The sequence below is a fragment of the Stegostoma tigrinum genome, chromosome 14 (genome assembly GCF_030684315.1).
Source record: "Stegostoma tigrinum isolate sSteTig4 chromosome 14, sSteTig4.hap1, whole genome shotgun sequence".
NCBI lineage: Eukaryota > Metazoa > Chordata > Chondrichthyes > Orectolobiformes > Stegostomatidae > Stegostoma > Stegostoma tigrinum.
Window position 1 is genome coordinate 75,559,900 of NC_081367.1, and position 25,242 is coordinate 75,585,141.

The 25,242-nt window shown below is 45.0% G+C and overlaps 1 protein-coding gene across 7 annotated transcripts in view; it reads left to right on the forward strand.

Moving 5' to 3' along the window:
* The first annotated feature begins 3,634 nt into the window (after positions 1–3,634).
* The window catches only part of LOC125457920 (uncharacterized), a 62,133-nt gene continuing 40,525 nt past the window's right edge, over positions 3,635–25,242 (forward strand). For 4 of the 7 annotated variants that reach the window (XM_059650917.1, XM_048542713.2, XM_059650921.1 and 1 more), the window contains exons 1-5: positions 4,113–4,220; positions 6,621–6,816; positions 11,103–11,255; positions 15,379–15,527; positions 21,912–22,052. In XM_059650917.1, the coding sequence (XP_059506900.1) occupies positions 6,646–6,816; positions 11,103–11,255; positions 15,379–15,527; positions 21,912–22,052 (614 nt within the window). In that variant the 5' untranslated portion in view covers positions 4,113–4,220; positions 6,621–6,645. Of the gene's footprint in view, positions 3,733–4,112; positions 4,221–4,576; positions 4,687–6,620; positions 6,817–11,102; positions 11,256–15,378; positions 15,528–21,911; positions 22,053–25,242 lie in introns of those variants that run through there. The other 3 variants (XM_059650919.1, XM_059650920.1, XM_059650918.1) reach the window with 3 other exon arrangements.

Sequence of the window (25,242 nt, forward strand, 5' to 3'; positions counted from 1 at the left end):
ACTAATATCCATTACAAACCTACCGACTCCCACAGCTACCTGGACTACAAATCCTCACACCCACTCCCTGTAAAGCCTCCATCCCATCCTCTCAGTTCCTCCGTCTCTGTCGTATATGTTCAGATGAGGCCACCTTCGACAAGGGAGCCTCCAAAACGTCCACCTTCTTCCTCAACCGAGGTTTCCCTCACTCCATTGTCGACAGGGCCCTCAACCAGGTCCGACACTTCTCACGCACTTCCACCCTCGCCCCCTTCTCTTCCCTCCCACAACAGAGAAAGGCTTCCCCTTATCCTCACCTACCATCCCACCAGCATACACATCCAGAAGAACCTCATTAGCCATTTCTGCCACCTCCAGCAAGATGCCACCACCAGACACATATTCCCCTCATAGATAACAAAGTATGGGGCTGGATGAACACAGCAGGCCAAGCAGCATCTTAGGAGCACAAAAGCTGACGTTTTGGGCCTAGACCTTTCATCAGAAAAGTTATATACCCCTCACCTCCCTTGTCCGCCTTCCACAGGGACTGTTCCCTCCGGGACACCTTGGTCCATACCTCCTTCACCCCCAATACTTCCCCACAGCCCTACGACGCCTTCCCCTGTAACCAGCGAAGGTGTAGCACCTGCCCATTTACCTCCTCCCTCCCCAGTATCCAAGGGCCCAAACATACCTTCCAGGTGAAGCAACACTTCACCTGCACTTCCCAGAATCTAATCTACTGCATTCGCTGCTCACACTGTGGTCTCCTCTACATTGGGGAAACGAAATGTAGACTTCGTGACCGCTTTGCAGAACATCTGCGTTCTGGTTGCAAAAAAGTCCCTGAACTACCTGTTGCCTGCCATTTCAATGCACCACCTTACTCTCTGGCCAACATCTCTGTCTCCGGCTTGCTACAGTGTCCCAGTGAAAGCCAACGCAAGCTGGAGGAACAACATCTCATTTTCCACTTGGGGACCCTACAGCTCGCTGGACCCAATATTGAATTCAATAATTTTAGGTCCTAAACTCTCCCAAGTCCCAGCCTCCCCACCCCACACACCAGGTCTTGCCTGCCATTACACCCCCCAACCTAATCATTAGCAACTCCTTTGTCTGTCCAACTGTCTCTTTCTCTCTCTTTGGGCTCTATCCTATCCTTTACTCCCTACCCCACCCACCTCCCTATTTTCTGTATATAAACTGACATTTTCCCAGCCACCATCAGTTCTGAGGAAGTGTCACCGGACCCGAAACGTTAACTCTGTTATCTCTTCCACAGATGCTGCCAGGCCTGCTGAGCTTTTCCAGCAACTTTGTTTTTGTTCTTTACAAGAATGATCCTGGGAATGAAGGGCTTGTCATTTGAGGAATGTTTGAGGACTCTGGATCTGAACTCAGTGGAGTTTAGATGGATGAGGAGATATCTCATTGAAACTTAGAATGCAGAGAGGCCTGGATAAAGTGGGCATGGACAATGCCTTTCCAACAGTCAGAGAGACTAGGATCCAATGGCACAGCCTCAGCATGAAGGGACGACTCTTTAGAGCTGAGATGATGACGAATTTCTTCAGCGAGAGGGCGGTGATTCTGTGGAACTCCTTGTCACAGAGGACCGTGGAGGCCAGGTCATTAGTGTGTTCAAGACAGAGATAGATAGGTTTCTTGATTAGTAAAGGGATCAAAGGGTTACAGGGAGAAGGCAGTGGGATGGGATTAAGAAACATCAACCATGATCGAAAGGTGGAGCAGATGAATGTGCGCGTGTGTGTGTGTGTGCGTGCGGGGGCGGTGTGCGCAGGAGTCTGTGTGTGTGTGCGTGTGTGTGTGTGTGTGTGGGGGGGTGTGCAGTGCGGGTATGCGCAGGCATCTGTGTGTGTGTGCGTGTGTGTGTGTGTGTGTGTGTGTTTGAGGAAGAGACAGATTATGTGTGCGACACACACTCTCTCTCCCACCACACATACACACAGACTCCCACGCATACCCACACACACATACAGACTCCCACGCATACCCACACACAGACTCCCACGCATACCCACCCACACACACACACACACACACATACAGACTCCCATGCATACACACACATACAGACTCCCATGCATACACACACACAGACTCCCACGCATACCCACACACAGACTCCCACGCCTACCCACAAACACACACACACATACAGACTCCCATGCATACGCACACACAGACTCCCACGCATACCCACACACACACATACAGACTCCCACGCACACCCACACATACACACACACACACATACAGACTCCCACGCATACCCACACACAGACTCCCACGCGTACCCACACACACACATACAGACTCCCATGCATACACACACACAGACTCCCACGCATACCCACACACAGACTCCCACGCACACCCACACACACACACACACACACACAGACTCCCATGCATACACACACACAGACTCCCACGCATACCCACACACAGACTCCCATGCATACCCACACACACACACACATACAGACTCCCATGCATACGCACACACAGACTCCCACGCATACCCACACACACACACACATACAGACTCCCATGCATACACACACACAGACTCCCACGCATACCCACACACAGACTCCCACGCATACCCACTCACACACACATACAGACTCCCATGCATACCTACCCACACACACACACAAATATAAATCTATCAGGTGAATTTGAATTTGCAGATTTATAATTTGTAATACATTCTATTTTGTTCAAAAAGCACACAATTTGTAGACAGTCAATGTGGCATTTTGTAAATTCCCACTGCAGAAATAAAACCAGTGTGATTCCACGTTGAAACTCCAGACAGATTCTAAACAAGGCCTCACACCTAAAATGCATTGTCTGACCTGAGATGCCACCTCTTGTACACACCGATAAAATCTTTAGTTATCTCATGGCAGTGACTTGAAAGAAATTCAGGTATAGATGGCAATTTCCTTCCCTAAAGGATATTAGTGAATCCAGAATTGTTTTTCAATTTACCTAGTTGAGGGTCCAGTAAGCATTAAGACAGGGAAACAGAGGTCAGGCAGGATGGGATTGTTAGCTCTCCACACAAGAGCAACTTCAGAACAAAAACAGCAAGGTCAGAAGTCACACGACACCCAGCTTATAGTCCAATAAGTTTATTTCAAAACACGAGCTTTCGCAGCAAAAACAGTAAGTGCTGGAGAAACTCAGCAGCTCCGGTAGCATCTGTGAATAAAGTTCAGAAGAAGAGTCACATCGGACTGCGCAAATACGGACCCTGTTTTGCTCTCTCCCTCCAGAAATGCTGCCAGATCTAGAATTTCTCCAGCAATTTGTTTTTATTTCAGATTTCCACCATCATCGGTATGCTTATTTCTTTTTATTTCACAGCAGATCGGCTAGTTCTGTAAAAAGCATGGCACATTATTCAGCAACGTGTAACTGTGTGTATCAGCGGGGGTACAGTCATCCGGCCTGACTCCCCCTTAACCTCGGTGTTATATGAGAGAGCCCCCGTTCTCGGATTAGCCTGAGGTTTACGCATGGACCGAGCCCCACTTTCCGGACACTGCCGCCTCCTGCCGCTTGCTCTAGGAATGACCACTGTGAGGCGGGGGTGGGGGGGATAGTTGGCCAGAACATCCTCAGATCAACGGGACTCCAGCAGCCTGTGGGAGAGGGACACTCATGGAAGAGGAAGGGATAAATCCAAAGTGAAGGAGGGAGAACAGCAAGGTGAGACAGAAATAGACTGAGGGAGAAACACAGAGTGAAAGAGATAGAGAGAGTAATTCAAACTGAGAAGGAAAGAGAAAAATAAAGTGAGGAATGGAGAGAGGATTACAAACTGTAATGAGAGAGAGTTCATTGGTGTAACGTGTGTTGAGGCTGGGTTTGCTGGCTGTCTCTGGGAAAGGAGATGACGGTCAATGGGTTAAGTTGAATCTCAAATCGAAGTTGCACGCTGACCAACATCGGGAGTTGCCTGCTGTCAGGGGAGAAAACCAGCAAATTTATATTTAAATCCGGCCTTTCTATTGAAAAAGCCGAGACATCAACAAACGCCGGGCAGCGCTGTCTCCGCCCCACTGGATAGTTTCTGTTCCCATCGCAACTGGTTGTGAAACACAAACCCTAACCTCAACAATCCTCTTCAATCCCATCCACAGGCAGCTGGGCTTTGCAAAACGGAGGCGTTGTGGGAAAAATACAAAACGAAACAGGTATTAGCAGTTTGTTTCGCCCCATGGACTTTCATTGACCACTGCCGTAACTATAGTAACCAGAGTGAGTTAAAACACTCCTATGTGTCAGTAGAAATGGCTGTGGCTGGCGAGGTGCTTTAGGTGGGCAGCTTGCTGCTGCCGGGGCTCCCGTGCGTCTGATATCATTGACCTGGTGGGTACCAGAGGTTGTGAGCTCTGGAAGGTGCTGTATGAGGATCTTTGGTGAATTTGTGCAGTGCATCCCGTCCATAATGCACACTGGTGCTGCCAAGCGTTGGCGCTGGAGGGAGTGGATGCTGGAGGGTGGAGAATGTGGTGCCAATCAAGCAGCTGCTTTGTCCTGGATGGTGTCAAGCTTCTTCAATGTTGTTGGAGCTGCTCCCATCCAGACAAGCGGGGAGAATTCCATCACACTCCTGACTTGTGCCTTGTAGATGGTGGACAGGCTTTCGGGAGTCAGGAGGTGAGTTACTTGCTGTGGAATTCCTAGCCCCTGACCTACTGTTTAGCCACCCAGGATGTTGATAATGGAGGATTTAGTGATGATAATGCCATTGAATGTCATGGAGCACTGGCTGGACTGTCTCTTATTAGAGATAGTCATTGCCTGGCATTTGTGTGGCACATATTATTTGCCTCTTGTGAGCCCAAGCCTGGATATTGTCCAGATCTTGCTGCATTTGAACATGGACTGCTTCAGTATCTGAGGACACAGTAAGGACTGAAGATGCTGGAAGCTATAGTCAATAAAGGAGAAGTTGGAAAAGCACATTTGGTCAGACAGCACCTGAGGAGCAGGAAAGACAACGTTTCGGACCAAAACCATACGTCAGGACTGGGAAGGGGGAGAGGAGCCCAGTAATAAATTGGAGGGGTGGGGCTGGAGGGAGGGGAGATCGGATGGAGATAGGTGGATGACGGTAGGGGGTTATTGTGATTGGTCAATGGGAAGGGTAGAGCAGATAGGTGAGTTGGAAGATGGACAGGTTAGGGGTGGAGGGGTTTGAAGCTAGTGAAGTAAACATTCAGGCCATTGGGCTGTAAGCTCCCAAGGTGAAATATCAGGTGTTCTTCCTCCAGTTTACGTTTGACCTCACTCTGACAGTGGAGGAGGCCAAGGATGGACATGTCACCAGGGGAGTGGGAGGGGGAGTTAACGTGGGTGGTAAACGGAAGGTCAGGTTGGTTGGCGTGTGCAGAGGGTAGGTGCTCCATGCACCGGTCCCGACTTTGGAAGCAGCGGATACAATAGATCAGTTCGGATGAAGTGCAGATGAATCTCTGTTGGATTTGGAAGGATTGTTTGGTACCTGGGATGAAGGTGAGAGGGGAGGTGTAGAGGCAGGAAGGTGTAGCATCTCCTGTGATTGCAGGGAAAGTTACTGGGTGGAGGGGTCAGTGGAAAGTGTGGAGTTGACGATGGATTCGTGGAGTGAACATTCCCTGCAGAAATCGGACAGGAGTGGGCAGGCTCTGACAATAGGTGATGGAAATGCTGGAGGATGGTGCATTGTATTCGGAGGTTGGTGGGGTAGTATGTGAGGACAAAGGGGACTTTATCCTTATTGCTGTCGGGGAAAGAGGGTTTCAGGGCAGAAGCATGGGTAATGGGGGTTTAATTACAGAGGAGGGGAAACTGTGGTCCCTAAAGTAGGAGAATATCTGGGATGTCCTGGAGTAGAATACCTCATCCTGGGAGCAGATGCAGTAGAGGCAGAGGAATTGTGAGAATGGGATAGCAATTTTTGCAGGTGGGTGAGTGAGAAGAGTGAGGAGATATTAAAGGTCGCTGAACATTGTGCAATCATCAGCAAACATCCCCACTTCCGACCTTGTGATGGAGGGACGGTCATTGATAAAGTGACTGAAGGTGGTTGGGCCTGGGACACAACCCTGAGGAATTCCTGCAGAGATGTCCTGGAGCCGAAATGACTGAGCTCCAACGACCACAGCCATCTTCCTATGTGCGAGGTGTGACTCCAACCAGCAGAGACCTCTCTCTGTGATCTCCACTGATTCCAGTTTTGCTAGAGCTCCTTGATGCCACATTTGGTCAAATGCAGCCTTGATATCAAGGGCTGTCAATCTCCCCACACCCTCTGGAATTCAGCTCTTGTCCATGTTTGAACCAAGGCTGGAATGAGGTCAGGAGCTGAGTGGCCCTGGTGATAGAGCCCCCATCATTGAGGATGAGGTTCTCTAATTAAATAGGAGCTGGTGGGCGAGGAAGATTACAGATTGTTAACTGCAGTATTGAAAGCGTGTTTGGCTTAGTAACGATGTGTAGGAACACTTTTGGAGTTAGACCATTGAACCAAGCTGTAATGTTGGATGGAATGGCTTAATTCTGCTCCTTTATCTTATCGTATTACATTGTTTCCTTGTGGTTCTTTCCAGTAAAGATTAAAGAAGAACAAGGAGAATGAAGAAAATGAAGAAGAAAAAGAATGGAAAGAAACCAAATATTTCCATCATAATTGAAAAGTTTTTGAAAAGTTACAGATGGCACTGTGCTCAGACCTCCAGCGCTGTCAGCTCAATGCTGATTCAGAGTCTGCAGAAATGCATTGAAAACGAACATATGCTCACAAAGGTAACCAACATGTTCCAACCCCTACTCCCCACTCCTGGCAGTGCTGTCGTTCTCACCAAATCTGGGTGGAAATCGGTTTTGAAGCATTCACACTGATCATTTTATCTGTTTATCTGTTTATCCCAACACCACCTGGAAGCATTGTTTCTCACCAAACTGCCTTTTGTTTCAACTACTGCATTAACTGCAGGGTGTGCAGAAACGATCCCAATGTTTTGTTGCTGATCATACCTATGATGACAAAGCAAGGAAATTCTGAACACAAAGACAATCAATTGAAGCACACAAGATCTTTAATTTTGGCATCTAATGACCAAAACATGACTTGACACCATGGCAGCATTTAGCAGGAAGGAAATCAATAGGGAATACTGATCATCACCATCTTCCAGATGTCTCCGAGAATACCCTCAGGGCATTGTCCCTTACTGTTGCCAATGGAAGCCATTGGTCAGGTGTGCTTGTATTCTGTTATTTATCTTTTAATCCTTCTGAAACACTTGTAGCTTTCTTCCCTTTCATCCAACAACCAAAAAACTCTGTTGAGGCGAGATCAGTTCAACATTTCTCCATCGAGATCAGTGGATAACTGCAAGGGTATAAAATGCTGCAGAGACTGGGTGGATAGGTGAAGGTAGCCATGGTTGAATTGAACAATGGGACAGGCTGCAGAGGATTTATACTCTGCTTCTGTATGTTATTAGCGTCCCGCGGGTGTGAATTCATGAAAATAATTCTTTGCCAACAGGTTATCCTTTGAAAGCATGGGGGGAGATTTGGTGTGTGCAAACTATGCTTGCTGTGCCCAAAATTGTGAAAGCTCAGTATCTCTGGGAACAAAACATACATTTATTCACCAAATCAGAAATAAAATGCAAAACAGATGGTAGAACAGATGCTCAGAACATGTTACACAAAAAAAATGGAAAAATCTTACATTAAAAATCCTCTTGATCACAGAAAAATAAAAAAAAATTTCATGTGCTAGTTTTGAGTATGAAACAATTACAATATGAATTTCGTTGAAATGAGAGGTACATTGCCCTGCCTTTTGGTCTCGCATTGATCAGGACACATGCAAGAATGTCAAATTTCAAATGATCACAACCACTTAAGTTACTGGAGGAAAAGGTCTTGGTAAAATTGATTCTGAATATTTGAGGCATTGCTATGGAAAAGGCATTGGGAACTATAGACTCTCCAATGTCCCGGGCAATTTAAGAAATGTGCAATATTTTGGTCATGGAGAACAAGCCCTTGTATATTTTTACATGTTCCCTTCACCAAGCATGAGTGGGCCATATTAGAAGTTCAATAATTTAAGTTCTTGAATTTGTTATTTGTGTAGCTATTGACACTTGCGGAATTATTCTGCAAGTGCTGCCCAATCACATGTCATAAACAAAGGAGTTATGAGGTTCTTATTCTTCTAAAGAAAACTCAGCTAGCCTCCAACTGATCACAAGAGACTATAAAATCACAGCTTGCACAAGTCCCCTGATTATATCGCTGCAAGCTGTAATCAAGTTGGAGGGAAACAAGCCCAGGTAAAGACACTTGAAATACCAGACCTTTGCAAACAGGCAAAGGAAGTACATGAATTCTAACTTTACAGAGAAACAGCAGATGGGAGCAAAAATTTCAAATGAACTCAGCAAAACTGACTTATTTGTTTTATGCTGCCTTTAATTTCTCACAAAAAAACACATTAACTTTGAGCTTTGAACTGTATAAAGGAGCTTCACTCAAGATAACAAAGTGTGAAGCTGGATGAACACAGCAGGCCAAGCAGCATCTCAGGAGCACAAAAGCTGACGTTTCAGGCCTAGACCCTTCATCAGAGAGGGGGTGTAGGCCCGAAACGTCAGCTTTTGTGCTCCTGAGATGCTGCTTGGCCTGCTGTGTTCATCCAGCTTCACACTTTGTTATCTTGGATTCTGCAGCATCTGCAGTTCCCATTATCCTTGACTAAAGATAGCTAGTATGTTAAACTCCAAGATAGTAGCTTTAAGAACTATCCTCAAAGGAGAAAAAAAACCCAAAAGAACTGCAGATGCTGTAAATCAGGAACAAAAACAAAGTTGCTGGAAAAGCTCAGCAGGTCTGGCAGCATCTGTGGAGGAGAAACAGTGCTAACGTTTTGGGTCCAGTGACCCTTCCTCAGAACTGATGGTGGCTGGGAAAACATCAGTTTATATACAGAAACTAGGGAGGTGGGTGGGGTAGGGAGTAAATGATAGGATAGAGCCCAAAGAGAGAGAAAGGCAGTTGGGCAAATAAAGGAGTTGCTGACGATCAGGCTGGGAGGGTGAGTAGCTGTTAATGGGGACTGTTAGTGACTAACAACAGGGGGTGTGTACAAAGAACAAAGAAACCTACAGCACAGGAACAGGCCCTTCGGCCCGCCAAGCCTGCGCTGATCGAGATCTTCTGTCTAAACCTGTCATCTATTTTCTAACGGTCTGTGTCCATTTACTCCTGCCCATCCATGTACCTGTCCAAATATATCTCAAAAGACGCTAACGTGTCTGTGTCTACCACCTCCGCTGGCAACGTGTTCCAGGCACCCACCACCCTCTGTGTAAAGAACTTTCCACACATATCTCCCTTAAACTTTCCTCCTCTCACTTTGAACTCATGACCCCTAGTAATTGAGTCCCCCACTCTGGGAAAAAGCTTCTTGCTACCCACCCTATCTATACCCCTCATGATTTTAGTGGCAGGCTGTGTGGTAACAAGGCCTGGTGTGTGGGGTGGGGAGGCTGGGACATGGAGGAATTTAGGCCCTAAAATTATTGAACTCAATATTAAGTCCAGAGGGCTGGAGGGTCCCCAAACAGAAAATGAGGTGTTGTTCCTCCAGCTTGCGTTGGGTTTCACTGGAACACTGTAGCAAGCTGGAGACAGAGATGTTGGCAGGGAGCAAGGTGGCACATTGAAGTGGCAGGCAACAGGTAGTTCAGGACTCTGTATAAAACTATGGAAATAGGCTGTGCACTGATTGGGGATGGATTGCATTTTGTGTAATTGTGAAAGTCATTGTCAGTAAAAATCGTTGAGCATTGAAAAGGGGTTGCTTTAAAGGTGCTGTCACCAGTTTTGTACCATCCCCAAAATTAGGATCTGCATTTTCTTCAGGCTTCTTCATGTGTTCCTGTTTCTTTTATCTGAGAAATGTCAAGGCTCCAATATTAAACACCTTTAAGCAATGTGGAGGAGGCTGTCTGCTGTGATCAGTCAAAATGTGGAAAATATTAACTCAATAACAATATCTTTCTTCTGAATAATGTTTTAAAGATGTTTGAAATCAAGTCTGATATGGGTCACAAAAGTGGATTATCAAGATAATGAACAAAATGGACTATTTGCAAAAAATAGTGCAAAACCATAAAGTGGGTAATTTTTAATTTTTCCTAAGGACATTGAGTTAAAAAAAATGTAAAAAGTGGTCACGGTATCATCACAATTCAAATCCTCAGAAGGATGTGTAAAGTTTTATTTGCACAGGAAAACACATAGACTCAGAAACAAATGACTTCCAAGGAATTCAAGAATAGCTTTAAGAAAAAGTTTAATTTTTTTTTAGTTTATTTCTGGGATGTGGGCATTGCTGGCTGGGCCCAGCATTTCTTGCCGATCCCTGGTTGCCCCTTGAGAAGGTGGGAGTGAGCTGCCTTCTTGAACCGCTGCAGTTCTCCTACAGTAGAGTGACCCACAATGCCATTAGGGAGGGAATTCCAGGATTTTGATCTAGCAACAGTGAAGGAACGACAATATATTTTCAAGTCAGGATGGTGAGTGACTTGGAGGGGAACTTCGAGGTGGAGGTCCTCATGTATTTGCTGCCCTTGTCCTTCTAGATACAAGTGGTTGTGGGTTTGGAAGGTGCTGTCCGAGGATCTTTGGTGGATTTCTTCAGTGCAGGTTGTAGATAGTACAGAGATAACAAGATGTCGAGCTGGATGAACACAGCAGGTCGAGCAGCATCAGGGGAACAGGAAGGCTGGTGTTTCAGCTTAGGCCCTTCTTCAGAAATGTACACACTGCTGCTACTGAGCATTGGTGGTGGAGGGAGTGGATGTTTGAGTGGCAAGAAGATAGAAGTAGATTATGTGACCCAGGAGGCTGTATTTTTTACCGACCATGCTCTGAACCTGTTCTGCCACTTTCAGTAATGCCCTTATAGATTATTAAGTTTGAGTTTTGGGCTCTATAGTAATGTAAACAGTATTTGGATTAAGTGTTCGTCAAAGTTATTTTAACAAAGTTTTCTGGTTGCTTTACAGTTTATACTTGCACGTCCTGAGACAACTGCAGTTGATTTGCCATCAGTCACTTTGCAGCCATTGCTAATGACAATCCGAGATGAACGTTACATGTATGGGAAAGAATTGTGTGTCTGGCACATTGCTGTGAACAATGAGGATATAGCAAATTTAGTAAGTAATTTTGAATGCACCTCAAGACTAAATGGAACACATGGTTTCAAGAAAGGATCTTATTAAGCTGTATTTCAGATTATATTAGAGATAACAAGGTGTACTACCTTTTCAGATTATATTGCATTGTTAAATGTTAACATGTGTAAGACGACCAAATCCTGTCCTTGGAGAATGAATGATTGATTTTATTGTCACATGTACCAAAGTACAGTGCAAAGCTTTGTTTATGAGCGGTACTGGCAGATCATAGGAAGCAAGGATGTACAGATCAACAAGACTTAGAGAGAGGTATACAGGTTACGTTGCACAGGGTGTGCGCTAGGCGAGATCAATGTTAGCAAGATCAGCATTATTTGAGGCTACAGCATCCGTTCATTGTGATTACAGCAGTAATCAATCACCCAGAAGTAGAGCTACTTTCACAGTTCCACTGCTATTGCTTCATGGTAGAATATAAATTATTTTTATGGCAAAGCCATTGAACTTGGGGAGACGAATAAGAACGGCACAAATTAAAATGACATGTGTGGGTGTCATAGTGTCATCATTTTGACTGGGTCTGTGGGATCTTAGTACTTACTTGTGAATTTTAAACTTTTTAAACTTTTAGATTCAATAATCTCCGCATAGAATTAAAAATCCAATTATTCTTCCCTACACTTCCTACCTCTAGGCAGTGGAAATAATGATTACCAGATGATCCAGAATTCCTTCTTATTCTGTGTGTTGGGCGGAAATCCCAGCTTCCGTGGTAACATTTTGCAATGAGCTTGCTAATCTGAAGTCCCCACGTGTTAAGCTTTTCCTTTATTTGTTCATGAAATAGAAGCATCATTCTCAATGCTCACATATGCTGCCCATAACTGTTATTGAGAAAGCAGTGGAGAAGCTTCTTCTTCAATTACCACAGTCTGTATGGTGTAAGTACACCACAGTGTTGTTGCAATGAGCCTGGTAGTGGGGAGGGATTTCCAAGGTTCTGCCCCAAAGCAATGAAGGGTTTGGTGATACACTTCCAGCATGGGAATAGTGTGTGTCTAGGAGGAAGCTTTGGAGGTGGGAGTGTTCCCATGCATCTAATGCCCTTTTTTTTTATTCATTCATAGGATAACATGATCACTAATCAGGCCAGCATTTATTACCCATCCCTAATTTCTCAGAGGTTAGTTAAGCGTCAACCACATTGCTGTGGGTCTGGAGTCACATGTAGGCCAGACTAGGTGAGAGTGGAGGTTTCCTTCCCTAAAGGGCATTAGTGAACCAGATGGGTTTTTCTGACAATTGACAAGGATTTGAACCTGGATCCCCAAAATGATGGCGGGGTCCCTGGATTAACGGTGTAGTGATAATAGCACGAGACCATTGCCTCTGAATTGTCTCTCCACTGGTGCTGGTGGTTGCAGGCTTGAAAAGTGGTCAAAGGAGCGTTAGTGTGTTAGTGCAATGTTTCCTGTAGATGATGGCTATGGGGTGGAGGCAGTGAATATTCAAGGTCAGATAAACAGGCTGTTTTGTGTTTTGGATTTTGAGCTGAAATATTGTTGGAGCTTTACTCATCCAAGTGTGAGGAGAGAATTTCTGATTTTTGCCATGTAGATGATGGGTAGGCTTTGAGGATTCAAGAGATGAGTTATTTGTTGCAACCCCAGAACTGACCTTATACTCACAGTATTTATGTAGCTAACCTGGTTCAATCTCTGTTCAATGTTCACCCCGAGGATTACGATAGTGAGGGATCAGTGATAGTAATGTGGTTGAGTAGTAAGATTCTTTCTTGCTGGAAAAGATACATGTGTGTCTCAAATGTTATCTTTTCATAATTGACATGATAATCAAATTTCCATCAAATAAGCAGAGCTGCAAAACAAAAATACATAGTACATTGTTGGCCGTGGTTAAAATAAAAGACAAGTTTCAGGATGATTAGTCTGTACAATTACTTGAGGAAACTGGAAGTGAAAATGGGACTGCATTCCTTGGGAGGGGAAAATGTAAGAACAAAGACTTTGACAAAAGGAATAACTGTCAAGCTTACCAAGAGAAAGGACAGAAATGGTTGGAAGAGTTGATCTCACATGATTCTTTCTCATTGCAATGGGTTTAGTAAAGCCACTGCTAACTGCCTCCAACACTTTTACATTCTTCCTCAAATGAAGTGGTCATCACTGGGCACATTTCTCCAGATAAGGTCTCGCCAGTGTTCTGTACAAAGGAAGCCTCCTGAGTTTTATATTCAATATATTGTGTTCAATCACAACAAGTGATAACATTCCTTCCCGATTACTAGCTGTACCTGCACTGACTCTCTGTGATCTGTGTGGTAGGAACCCCAGATCTCTCTGCATTTCAGAGCTCTGTAACCTCTCACCTTTTAGATAATACGCTGCTTTTTGGTTACTCATACCGAAGTGGACGATTTCACATTTTCCAACATCAGACTCCATTTGCCAGTTCTTATTCACACACTTACCATTATTATTTTGGTGGTTCCTTATGTCCTCTTCACAACTTAATTTCCTCCCTATGTTAGTGTCATCAGGAAACATAGCAGCCTTGCTTTTGCTCCCTTCATACAATTAACCGATATAACTCGTGTCTACATGATTGCTTCCATACTTTATCTGCAAAGTCCCCAGGTTCTCCAGTGGACCAGTCAGAGGCTATTTTGATGCTACAGGGATGCCCAATCAAAAATGGTGTTGAAAAGTATATCCTTTTCTGGGTCCGTACTTCTGATTTTCCTTGTTGTAGGTATCAGATTGTATTCACTCTCTTTACATTCTACGATAACTGGATTCACAAGGAATCTGTTCAGTACAGGAACCTGTAAATCATTGTGAATGATCATACTACAAAATGATTTTAGAAGTAAGTCCACTTCTTTATGTTAAAAAGTAGGTAGATTCTTAATTGCATAGAAGGTGAGAAAAAAAGCTGCAATTGGTTTCAAAGAGAACAGGAAATTCTGAGGAAGGGTCACCAGACCCAAAAAGTTAACTCTGATTTTTTCTTCACAGATGCTGCCAGACCTGCTGAGCTTTTCCAGCAACTTCTGTTTTTGTTCCAAAGAGAACAGGACATTGACTGGGTCAGTTACTCGATCAAAGAGAAGCAAATAGATTAGCAAATAATAAATATATTATCTACGAATTTTCCTGTGTGTGTGCGCGCCCGTGTGTGTGTGTGCGCCCGTGTGTGTGTGTGTCTGTGTGCATGTGTGTGTCTGTCTGTATGCATGGTTGTCCGTGTATATCATTGTGTCTGCTTGACCGTGAATGTCTGTGTGTGTGTGTGTGTGTGTGTGTGTGTGTGTGTGTGTGTGTGTGTGTGTGTGTGTGTGTGTGAGAGTGTGTGTGTGTGTGTGTGTGTGTGTGTGTGTGTGTGTGTGTGTGTGTATTTTTTCTGTTTTTGTCTCCCATAGCAGCTTCACAGAAACATAAAAGTAGGAGCAGGAGTAGGCCATTCAGCCCTTTGACCCTGCTCCCCCATTCAATATGATCATGGCTGATCATCCAACTCAGTCCCGTATTCCCACTTTCTCCCATTTAATCTCTTTACCCCTAGGAACAATGTCTATCTCTTTAATGAAAACGGTCAATATTTTGGCCTCAACCTCTTTCTGTTACAGAGAACTCCACCAGGCTCCCCACTCTCTGGGTGAAGATATTTCCCCTTTTCTCAGAACTAAATGGCCAGCTTCAAATCCTCAGACTGTGACCTCGGGTTCTGGACTCTCCCAGTCATTGGGAACATCCTTCCTGTGTTTAGTTGGTCTATGGCCCTGTGGGCATAGCAAGTGTTGGATACTGTAGCTAGCATGAGCGCGTTCCAGGCTCAGTGAATTCTACATTCCTTTGGTCTCTGTCACTCTCATATTCTTGCACTAATTATTGTTCTTTTTAACACTAAAGGGAGCCCTGAACCATATATTCAATCTTTTAATTCAATAAAATAACTTTCTCTCCCTCTTTGATATGACAAGAGAATTCTGAAACCTTCATGTGTTTCTCTACACTATGTATGTGATCATAAAAATACCAACTAGCTTCTTAGTTTCAAATAACTTAAAGACAGTCATTCATATTTTAACATTTTTTTCCGGCTTGTTCTAACTGTTTAGGCAATAGTCCTTGAACTCCGTGGACGAACATCATATCCATTTTCCAAACTTGAGCTGTTGGACTGTGGGATAGATACATGGTCAATAGAAAGGCTTGGGAAAGCAGTCAATGTTAGTGCACTGACCTGCATCGTCCTGGATTTTAATGAGTAAGTATGTGATCTGCTGGTTAGGATTTGCTTTAGGTTTTAAGATACAAGCTGTAGATCATTCTGGTTAAACAGTGACAGTCACGAGGTCAAAATCCTGGAACTCACATCACATGAATGATTTAAGAAAGAAGTCCACCGCCACCCTCCTGAGGGCAATTCGGAATTGGCAATAAGTGCTGGTCTCGCAGCAACACCTAGAGCCCTCGAAGGGAATAAAACTCCACTTGTGGCCTATTCCTGTATTAGTCAATTCCCTCCAAATCTGGGGGTGATAATAAAATGTGAGGCTGGATGAACACAGCAGGCCCAGCAGCATCTCAGGAGCACAAAAACTGACGTTTTGGGCCTAGACCCTTCATCAGAGAGGGGGATGGGGTGAGGATTCTGGAATAAATAGGGAGAAAGGGGGAGGCGGACGGAAGATGGAGAGAAAAGAAGATAGGTAGAGAGGAGAGTATAGGTGGGGAGGTAGGGAGGGGATAGGTCAGTCCAGGGAAGACGGACAGGTCAAGGAGGTGGGATGAGGTTAGTAGGTAGGAGATGGAGGTGCGGCTTGGGGTGGGAGGAAGGGATGGGTGAGACAGGTTAGGGAAGCAGAGACAGGTTGGACTGGTTTTGGGATGCAGTGGGTGGAGGGGAAGAGCTGGGCTGGTTTTGGGATGCGGTGGGGGAAGGGGAGATTTTGAAGCTGGTGAAGTCCACATTGATACCATTGGGCTGCAGGGTTCCCAAGCGGAATATGAGTTGCTGTTACTGCAACCTTCGGGTGGCATCATTGTGGCACTGCAGGAGGCCCATGATGGACATGCCATCTAAAGAATGGGAGGGGGATTGGAAATGGTTTGCGACTGGGAGGTGCAGTTGTTTGTTACAATCTGAGCTGAGGTGTTCTGCAAAGCGGTCCCCAAGCCTCCGTTTGGTTTCCCCAATGTAGAGGAAGCCACACCGGGTACAATGGATGCAGTATACCACATTGGCAGATGTGCAGGTGAACCTCTGCTTAATATGGAAAGTCATCTTGGGGCCTGGGATAGGGGTGAGGGAGGAGTTGTGGGGGCAAGTGTAGCATTTCCTGCAGTTGCAGGGGAAGGTGCTGGGTGTGGTGGGGTTGGAGGGCAGTGTGGAGCGGACAAGGGAGTCACTGAGAGAGTGGTCTCTCCGGAAAGCAGACAAGGGTGGGGATGGACCTTCCCCTGCAACCGCAGGAAATGCTACACTTGCCCCCACACCTCCTCCCTCACCCCTATCCCAGGCCCCGAGATGACTTTCCACATTAAGCAGAAGTTCACCTGCACATCTGCCAATGTGGTATACTGCATCCATTGTACCCGGTGTGGCTTCCTCTACATTGGGGAAACCAAGCGGAGGCTTGGGGACCGCTTTGCAGAACTCCTCCGCTCGGTTCACAATAAACAACTGCACCTCCCAGTCGCAAACCATTTCCAATCCCCCTCCCATTCTTTAGATGACATGTCCATCATGGGCCTCCTGCAGTGCCACAATGATGCCACCCGAAGGTTGCAGGAACAGCAACTCAATATTCTGCTTGGAAACCCTGCAGCCCAATGGTCTCAATGTGGACTTCACCAGCTTCAAAATCTCCACTTCCCCCACCGCATTCCAAAACCAGCCCAGTTTGTCCCCTCCCCCCACTGCACCACACAACCAGCCCAGCTCTTCCCCTCCACCCACTGCATCCCAAAACCAGTCCAACCTGTCTCTGCTTCCCTAAACTGTTCTTCCTCTCAGCATCCCTTCCTCCCACCCCAAGCTGCACCTCCATCTCCTACCTACTAACCTCATCCCACCTCCTTGACCTGTCCGTCTTCCCTGGACTGACTTATCCCCTCCCTACCTCCCCACCTATACTCTCCTCTCCACCTATCTTCTTTTCTCTCCATCTTCGGTCTGCCTCCCCCTCTCTCCCTATTTATTCCAGAACCCTCACCCCATCCCCCTCTCTAATGAAGGGTCTAGGCCCAAAACGTCAGCTTTTGTGCTCCTGAGATGCTGCTGGGCCTGCTATGTTCATCCAGCCTCACATTTTATTATCTTGGATTCTCCAGCATCTGCAGTTGCCATTATCACTGATACAATCTAGGGGTGAGTTAGCTCAGCTGGCTGGATGGCTGGTTTGTGGCAGAGAGTAGTACCAACAGCCTAGGCTCAGTTCCTGTGCTGGCTGAGGTTACCATGACAGCCTTACTCCTCCTCTGAAGTTGGTGACCCTCTGGTTAAACCATTAACCAATAGTGTTCCACAGGAATCAGTACTGGGTCCACTTTTGTTTGTCGTTTATTATCAACGATTTGGATGAGAATTTACGAGACTTGGTTAGTAATTTTGTAGATGACGCCAAAGTTGATGGTGTAGTGGAGAGTGAAGAAGGTTGTCTCAGATCTTGATCAATTGGGTCAATGGGTTGAGGAGTGGCAGATGGAATTTAATTTGAGTAAATATGAGATATTGCATTTTGGTAAAACAAACAAAGGCGGGATTTACACAATTACTGGTGGGGCCCTGGATATTGTCGTAGAACAGAAAGACCTAGGGGTTCAGGTATATAATTCTATGAAATTTGCATCATAGGTGGACAGGGTGGTTAAGCAAATGTTTAGAATATTTGCCTTCATTTCTTTGAGTAAATGAGTTGGGATGTCATGTTAAGATTGTGCAGGATTTTGGTGAAGCCTCTCCTGGAGGTATACAGTTCTATACGGTCTGCTGTAGTAAGGATATTATTAAATTGGAGAGGGTTCGGAAACCATTTACCAGGATGTTGCTGGGACTAGAGGGATTGAGTTATAAAGATAGGCTGGGACATTTTCCGCAGGAGTGTAGGAGGTTGGGAGGTGACCGTGTAGATGCTTATAAAATCACGTGGGGGCATAGATAAGGTGAATAGCAAAGGTCTTTTCCCCAGGGTAGGGGAATTCAAAACTAGGGGCCATATTTTTAAGGTGAGAGGAGAATGGTTTAAAAAGGACATGATTGGGAGTGTTTTTACTCGGAGAATGGTTCGTACACAGAATGAACTGCCAGCAGAAGTGGTGGATACAGATACAGTTGCAGTGTTTAAAAGAAATTTGGATTGGTACATGGATAGGAAGGGTTTGGAGGGATTTGGCCAAATGCAAACAAGAGGGACGAGTTTAGTTTGAGAACATGTTTGGAATGGACTGGTTGGACTGAACGGTCTGTTTCCGTGCTGTGTGGTTCGATGACTTTAATAACAGATTAGCCCAATGGTCTGGTAAGACAATGGCAACTCTACCTTTACCTGATTCCTTTAGTGTCCAAAACATGCTGATCCTAGTCCAAAATATACCTGGCAACTAAACAGCTGTGGATCTCTGAGGTAGACATTTCCAAAGATTTGCAATCCTTGGAATGATTTCACTGCTACATGGTTGTCACTTTATCGAGAGATCACGGGCTGAATTTTATTGCTCCTCAGCCCCAGCCCCCTGCTATTCCAAGTGCAAAGGTCAGAGATGACCGCTCTCCAGTTTGACCCACAGCCATTTAACAACTATCAGGTGATATTTGACTTGTGGTCAACTTCTTCCATCATTTCCAAGGAAGTCCAGCCTCTGGCAACTGTTGGCCTGCAACTCTCTCATCCCAGCAGTGCCACTGGGAGCAGTGGTCACTGCTGGGATTGCAACTTTCCCCAAGCAAGAATTCAGTGATGGGACTGGGATGAAGGTGTCAGGTGCCAGTGTGATTGGGTGGTGTGGGCAGAGCCAGGGATCATCAGGTATTGTGGAGAGGGATAGCCTGGGCGGAGAACTATCTCAACAGGCATCTCTGGGCTCAGGGGATCCTCAAATGAGGCAGCATCCCTTTCCCTTTCTGGCCCAGCAGTCAGGCAGATTTCAGGCTCGAGTGATGATTTGAGGTAATATTTCCATGCCTCCCAAATCCTTTGGGATTAGCACACGTTGAGTGAAACAGTTTCCAGTTCCACTGAACCGTGAGTTTTGTAAGAAGCTAAAATGGGATTGAGAATTTCAGTCATTCATATCTCAAGGGTCAGAAACATCTAATTCTGTCTCTATTTACAGTAACAAAGTGATTGAAGAGATAAAAGGTGTCATTGGACAAAATAATTTGAAGAGATGGTAATAAGCTTAAGTCAGGAGAGATCTTTGCAGAGATATACCTAAATAATTTCTGTCCTAAAAATATTATAGAACAAAGTTAAAGATAAGGGATAGACAACTAGACCCATAGAGATTTGAAAACCCTGAATGGTTGCATGGACCTGGCTAGGTGAGTGAAGTTTCAGTGGGGGAGCATTTTGGGAATAGTGACCATAATACCATTACTTTGAAGGCATTGTCCCAGGGTGAAAGTATTAAACGGGGGAAAGTGAACTGCAACAATATTAGGCAGAAACTGGAGAATTTTGATTGGAAGTAGTTGTTTAAGGGTAAATCTACGTCGGACATGTGGGAGTATTTCAAACAGCTATTGATAAGAGTTCAGGAGTGGCACATTCCTACAAGAATGAAGGATAGGTATGGCAAGTTATGTGATGACCAGGGATATTATAATCTTGGTCTAAAAGAAAAAGGAAGCATACGCAGGGCCGAGGAAGATGGGAACTAATGAAGTATATAAGGAGAGTAGGAAAGAACTTAAATAAGGAATTAGAGTGGCTAAAGAGGGCCATGGAAAGTAATTAACAAACAGGATTGAGGAGAATCCCAAGGCTTTATATATACATATATAAAAATCAAGAGGATAGCCAGGGAAAGGGTTAGCCCACACAAGGACAAAGGTGGGAACCTTTGTGTGGAAGAAGTAGGTGAGGTCCCACATGACTACTTCATGTCAGTATTCACCAAAGAGAAGGAATTGGTGGAGGATGATCTCAGGGAAGGGAGTGTAAAATTTCTAAGCCAAGTTGCTATTAAAAAGGAAGCAGTATTGTGTGTCATAAAAACTATTAAGGTGGATAAGTCCCCAGGTCCTGTTTATCCCAGAATATTAAGGGAGGCAAGAGAACTAATTGCTGGAGCATTGACCGATGTCTGTATATCTTCTTTGGCCACAGATGAGGTTCCATAGGACTGGAGAATAGCCAGTGTTGTCCCATTGTTTAAGTAGGGTAGCAGGGATAATCCAGGAAATTACAGGCCTGTCAGCCTCACGTCAGTGACAGGGAAATTATTGGAAAAGATTCTCAGGGCCAAGATCTATATGTATTTAGAAGCAAATGGACTTATTAGTGATAGACCGTATAGATGTGTGGGGGAAGTTGTACCTCACTAACTTGATTGAGTTTTTTGAGGATGTAACGAAGATGATTGATGAGGGAAAAGCAGTTGATGCTGTCTATATGGAGCTCAGTAAAGCCTTTGACAAGGACCATCATGGCAGACTGATTCAAAAGGTGAAGTCACATCGTATCGGGGGTATACAGTGAATGGCAGAACCCTTAGGAGCATTGATATGCAGAGGGATCTGGGTGTGTGCGTCCATAGATCACTGAAGGTGACAGTGCAGGTAGATAAGGCTATAGAAAAAGGCCTAGGACATGCTTGCCTTCATTGAAAGGGGCACTGAGTGTAAGGGTAGACAAGTTATGCTGCAGTTTTGTAGAACTTTAGTTAGGCCACACTTGGAATATTGTGTGCAATTCTGGTCACCACACTACCAGAGGATATGGATGCTTTGGAGAGGGTACTGAAAAGGTTTATCAGGATGTTGACACAGTGTAGAGCTGGAGGAACACAGCCCTCTCCCTCCTTCCCCCCTCCCTGTTTGAGGAGCTACTTTACCCCATCCACGCCTCTCCCTCTCCTTCCCCCCTCTCCCTGTTTCAAGGGGCAACTTTACCCCGTCCACACCTCTCCCCCTCCTTCCCCTCTTTCCCTGTTTCAAGGGGTAAATTTACCCTGTCCTCACCTCTCCCTCTCCTTCCCCGCCTCCCTGTTTCAAGGGTTGACACAGTGTAGAGCTGGAGGAACACACCCCTCCCTCTCCTTCCCCCTCTCCCTGTTTGAGGAGCGACTTTACCCCATCTACGCCTCTCCCTTTCCTTCCCCCCTCTCCCTGTTTCAAGGGGTAACTTTACCCCCTCCACACCCCTCCCTCTCCTTCCCCCTCTCCCTGTTTGAGGGTGTGATTTTACCTCCTCCACACCCCTTCAGGATTACCAGATCAGCGAACACCTCATTGATTGATGGAGCAGGCTGGGTGGGCTACGTGTTCATGTAAAACTTGGTTGTAAAAGTATACTCGCGCTTACCACCAACTTAATTCCGACTTCTGCATTCAAGTAAAATTAAAATCTTGGTGATAAATATGTGGAGAATTCAGTTGTTTCACTTTTACTGTATAATCAATTAAGAACAATTTTACTATTTTCAGACTTTGTGATGAAGGTGCCAGAGGCCTGTGCCATGGCCTGAAAGGGAATGGACAGCTATTGACGCTGAGCATGTGTCACTGTCACCTGGGACCTCCAAGTGGCTCATTATTGGGAGACCTTGTTGCCAATACTGCTATCAGGTAATTCCAGCTGTTCTGGGTATTATGTTCCTTATACACATCTTGTCTTAGCTTTGACAACTGAAGTATTTTATAAGCCATCGCAACAGAATTGTTGCCTTGGACACAGTTTACAAAATAGAGGTTTTGATAATTCAGCAGAGCGTGGACAGTGTATGGAATTGCCTGGGGAAATGCAAATTGAAGGACCACCCGTAATTCCGTCTCTCGTGGAACCCCATTCTTGGAGGGTGTCAGCTAATAAATCACTTCCACAAAGTGCCACAGTTCCATCCTGATCCCAAAAGGTAAACTAAAAAGCTCAAACAACAATGTTCACAATGTAGGACGAGAACAAAAGCAGTGACCACACAGGAAGTGAATTATACAGAGAAATATATGAATAGGAAAGGTTTAGAGGGATGGGGGCCAAATGCTGGCAAATGGGACTAGACTAGTTTATGATATCTGGTCGGCATGGAAGAGTTGGATCAAAGGGTCTGTTTCTGTGTTGTACAACTCCGTCACTCTATGACTCTAAGTCCACACACTTCCAAGATATTTAATATTTCACTATCAACCCTGACCAACAACCTTAAGTCAAAAAAAGAAAGATGCTTTTTCAGACTCTTTTTTTATTGACTCCTGGGATGTGGGTGTTGCTATCTGGGCCCAGCATTTATTGTTTGTCCCTGGTTGCCCCTTGAGAAGGTGCTGGGGAGCTACCTTCTTGAATCGCTGCAGTCCATGTGCTGTAGGTTGACCCGCAATGTCCCTTAGGGAGGGAATTCCAGGATTTTGACCCAGTGAGATGCTGCTGGTGGGCTAGAAATTGTTACCCATACTTAATTGTCCCTTGAACTGAATGGCTTGCTTGGAGTTAAAAGCCAACCACATTGCTATGAGCCTGGAGTCACATGTAGGCCAGACCAGGTACGGCCGACAGTTTCCTTCCCTAAAGGACATTAAACATCCATGGTGTTAATTTTGTGGTCACTGTATCTGAGACCAACTTTCAGTTCAAGCTTTTAATTCTCAACTAGGAACATAAGAACTAGGAGCAGAAGTTATACTGTGATTTGTTGGGCGACACGATGGCCCAGTGGCTAGCACTGCCTCACATCACCAGGGACCCGGGCTCAATTCCACCCTTGGGTGACTGTCTGAGTGGAGTTTGCACATTCTCCCCGTGTCTGTGCAGGTTTCCTCCGGGTGCTCTGGTTTCCTCCCACTGTCCAAAGATGTGCATGTTAGGTGGATTGGACATGCTAACTTACCCATAGTGTTCAGGGATGTGTAAATTAGGTGGGCTACAAGGGGATGGATCTGGGTGAAATAACCCAAGGTTCGGTGTGGACTCGTTGGGCCAAAGGGTTTCACACTGTAGAGATTCTATGTATTGTGATTATGACTGATTTCCTACCAGCCTCTGCTCCACATTCCTGCCCGTTCTCCATAGCCCTTCAACCCATTATTTCATTAACAATCTGTCTAACACCTCCTTAAATGTACACAATGTCCCAGCACTGTGGAGGAGTGAATTCCACAGATTCACAGTCCTCTGAGAGAAGTAATTTCTCATCTGTTTTAAATACACTACCCCTTTTCCTAAAACTATGAAACTCTCATTCTAGATTGCTCCACATGAGAATAATGAATTATGCATGAGTTGCACATCGTAGTTAATATAAACACTGCTGTTTGGTAAACATACAGCTTATTATTTCAACACAGCTCCACATATACGTGTCTGTTTTTAAATGTGCAAGTTACATTCCACTTGTGGGTTCTTTCTGTGCACCACGAATTTATCGGCCCCCTTGAGAGTGTATCATCTTTATGGAATTCTGCCATAGACCATCTGGAAGCAGTTGTCAACACTAAGCTGTAAGTGGGAAATGTGGGTTTTTCTGGCAGAAAATGAAGAACAACAGTCACTGCTGATGTTATATAAAAGCATCTCCATCATATTAAAGCATTTACAAAGATATTATTTTTGGCATCAACTACGAGTGTCAGAAACAAAACAGAAATATTTAGAAAAAATTGGAACAAGTTAACAGGTTAAATTAACTTGGTTCTATTTATGACTAGGTATTAACACATACTTAGTCACTGTTTTATTCTAATTGGCTTTGTAAGCATTAGCCCTTCACTAGCTCAATTGTGAAGATAATTCATTACAGTATATTCCAAACTGCTTGACATTTTTATTTGTTATTGTAGATTGAGTAAAAATTATCTGTATGTTCACTGAATTTGAAATATTTTGCCCAAGAATGACTGTTATTAGACACAAGTGTCAGATGATCTGGAATTTTGGTGGTGCCGGTGACATGTTGGTACCAGGCACAGACACGACCTGTGCTGGATACTGTTTTAATGACGTGGGGAGAACCATGGGTTAGGAACATGAGACAATGGAGCAAGAATAGACTTCATGGGACAATGGAGCAAGAATAGACTTCATGGGACAATGGAGCAAGAATAGACTTCATGGGACAATGGAGCAAGAATAGACTTCATGGGATAATGGAGCAAGAATAGACTTCATGGGACAATGGAGCAAGAATAGACTTCATGGGACAATGGAGCAAGAATAGACTTCATGGGCCCTTGATCATGTGCAAGCTGAAGGATTTGTTGATGTGGCTTGCTGCAGTGCTAATTGTGTAAGAGCCAGATTGAGCCTATTGTGTGAGTCTAGGGCCCTGTTTGATAGAGTTTGTAGTAAGTGAGTAAGGGAATGCGATAAATGGAGTATCTCAGAGAATAGTGCCTCAGTTATAACTGAGCTTGACCATTCATGTGAGATCATTAAAGTTCTCGTGACACAACAATGATGACCTTCTGGTTGGCTGCTGCCATTCATTACAATGGCCACTTCATCCCGTTGCTTTTGTACAGCATATCTAGCCAGCTCCCCGTGGATGTCGGAGATTCCCCCATCCAACAACTGCATTTGAGCTCGCCAGTGCTGTGTGAGAGAAGCATAGGCGCAGCCTGTGTTCCCTGTGAGGCCAAACTCTCCTTCCTGCTCAGGTTGTCCTCCCTAGTGACGTGTGGCACGTTCTGCAGCTAGAATTTCCCTGGCCGTTAAGAAGTGCAGAGAAGTTTTTAAAGTGGTGCTGACATGTGCACCTACTCAGCAGCATAGTTAATGCCTGCCTGCTCACAAGCTATTTGCTAGTTTCCTGTGACTGATCAAGCG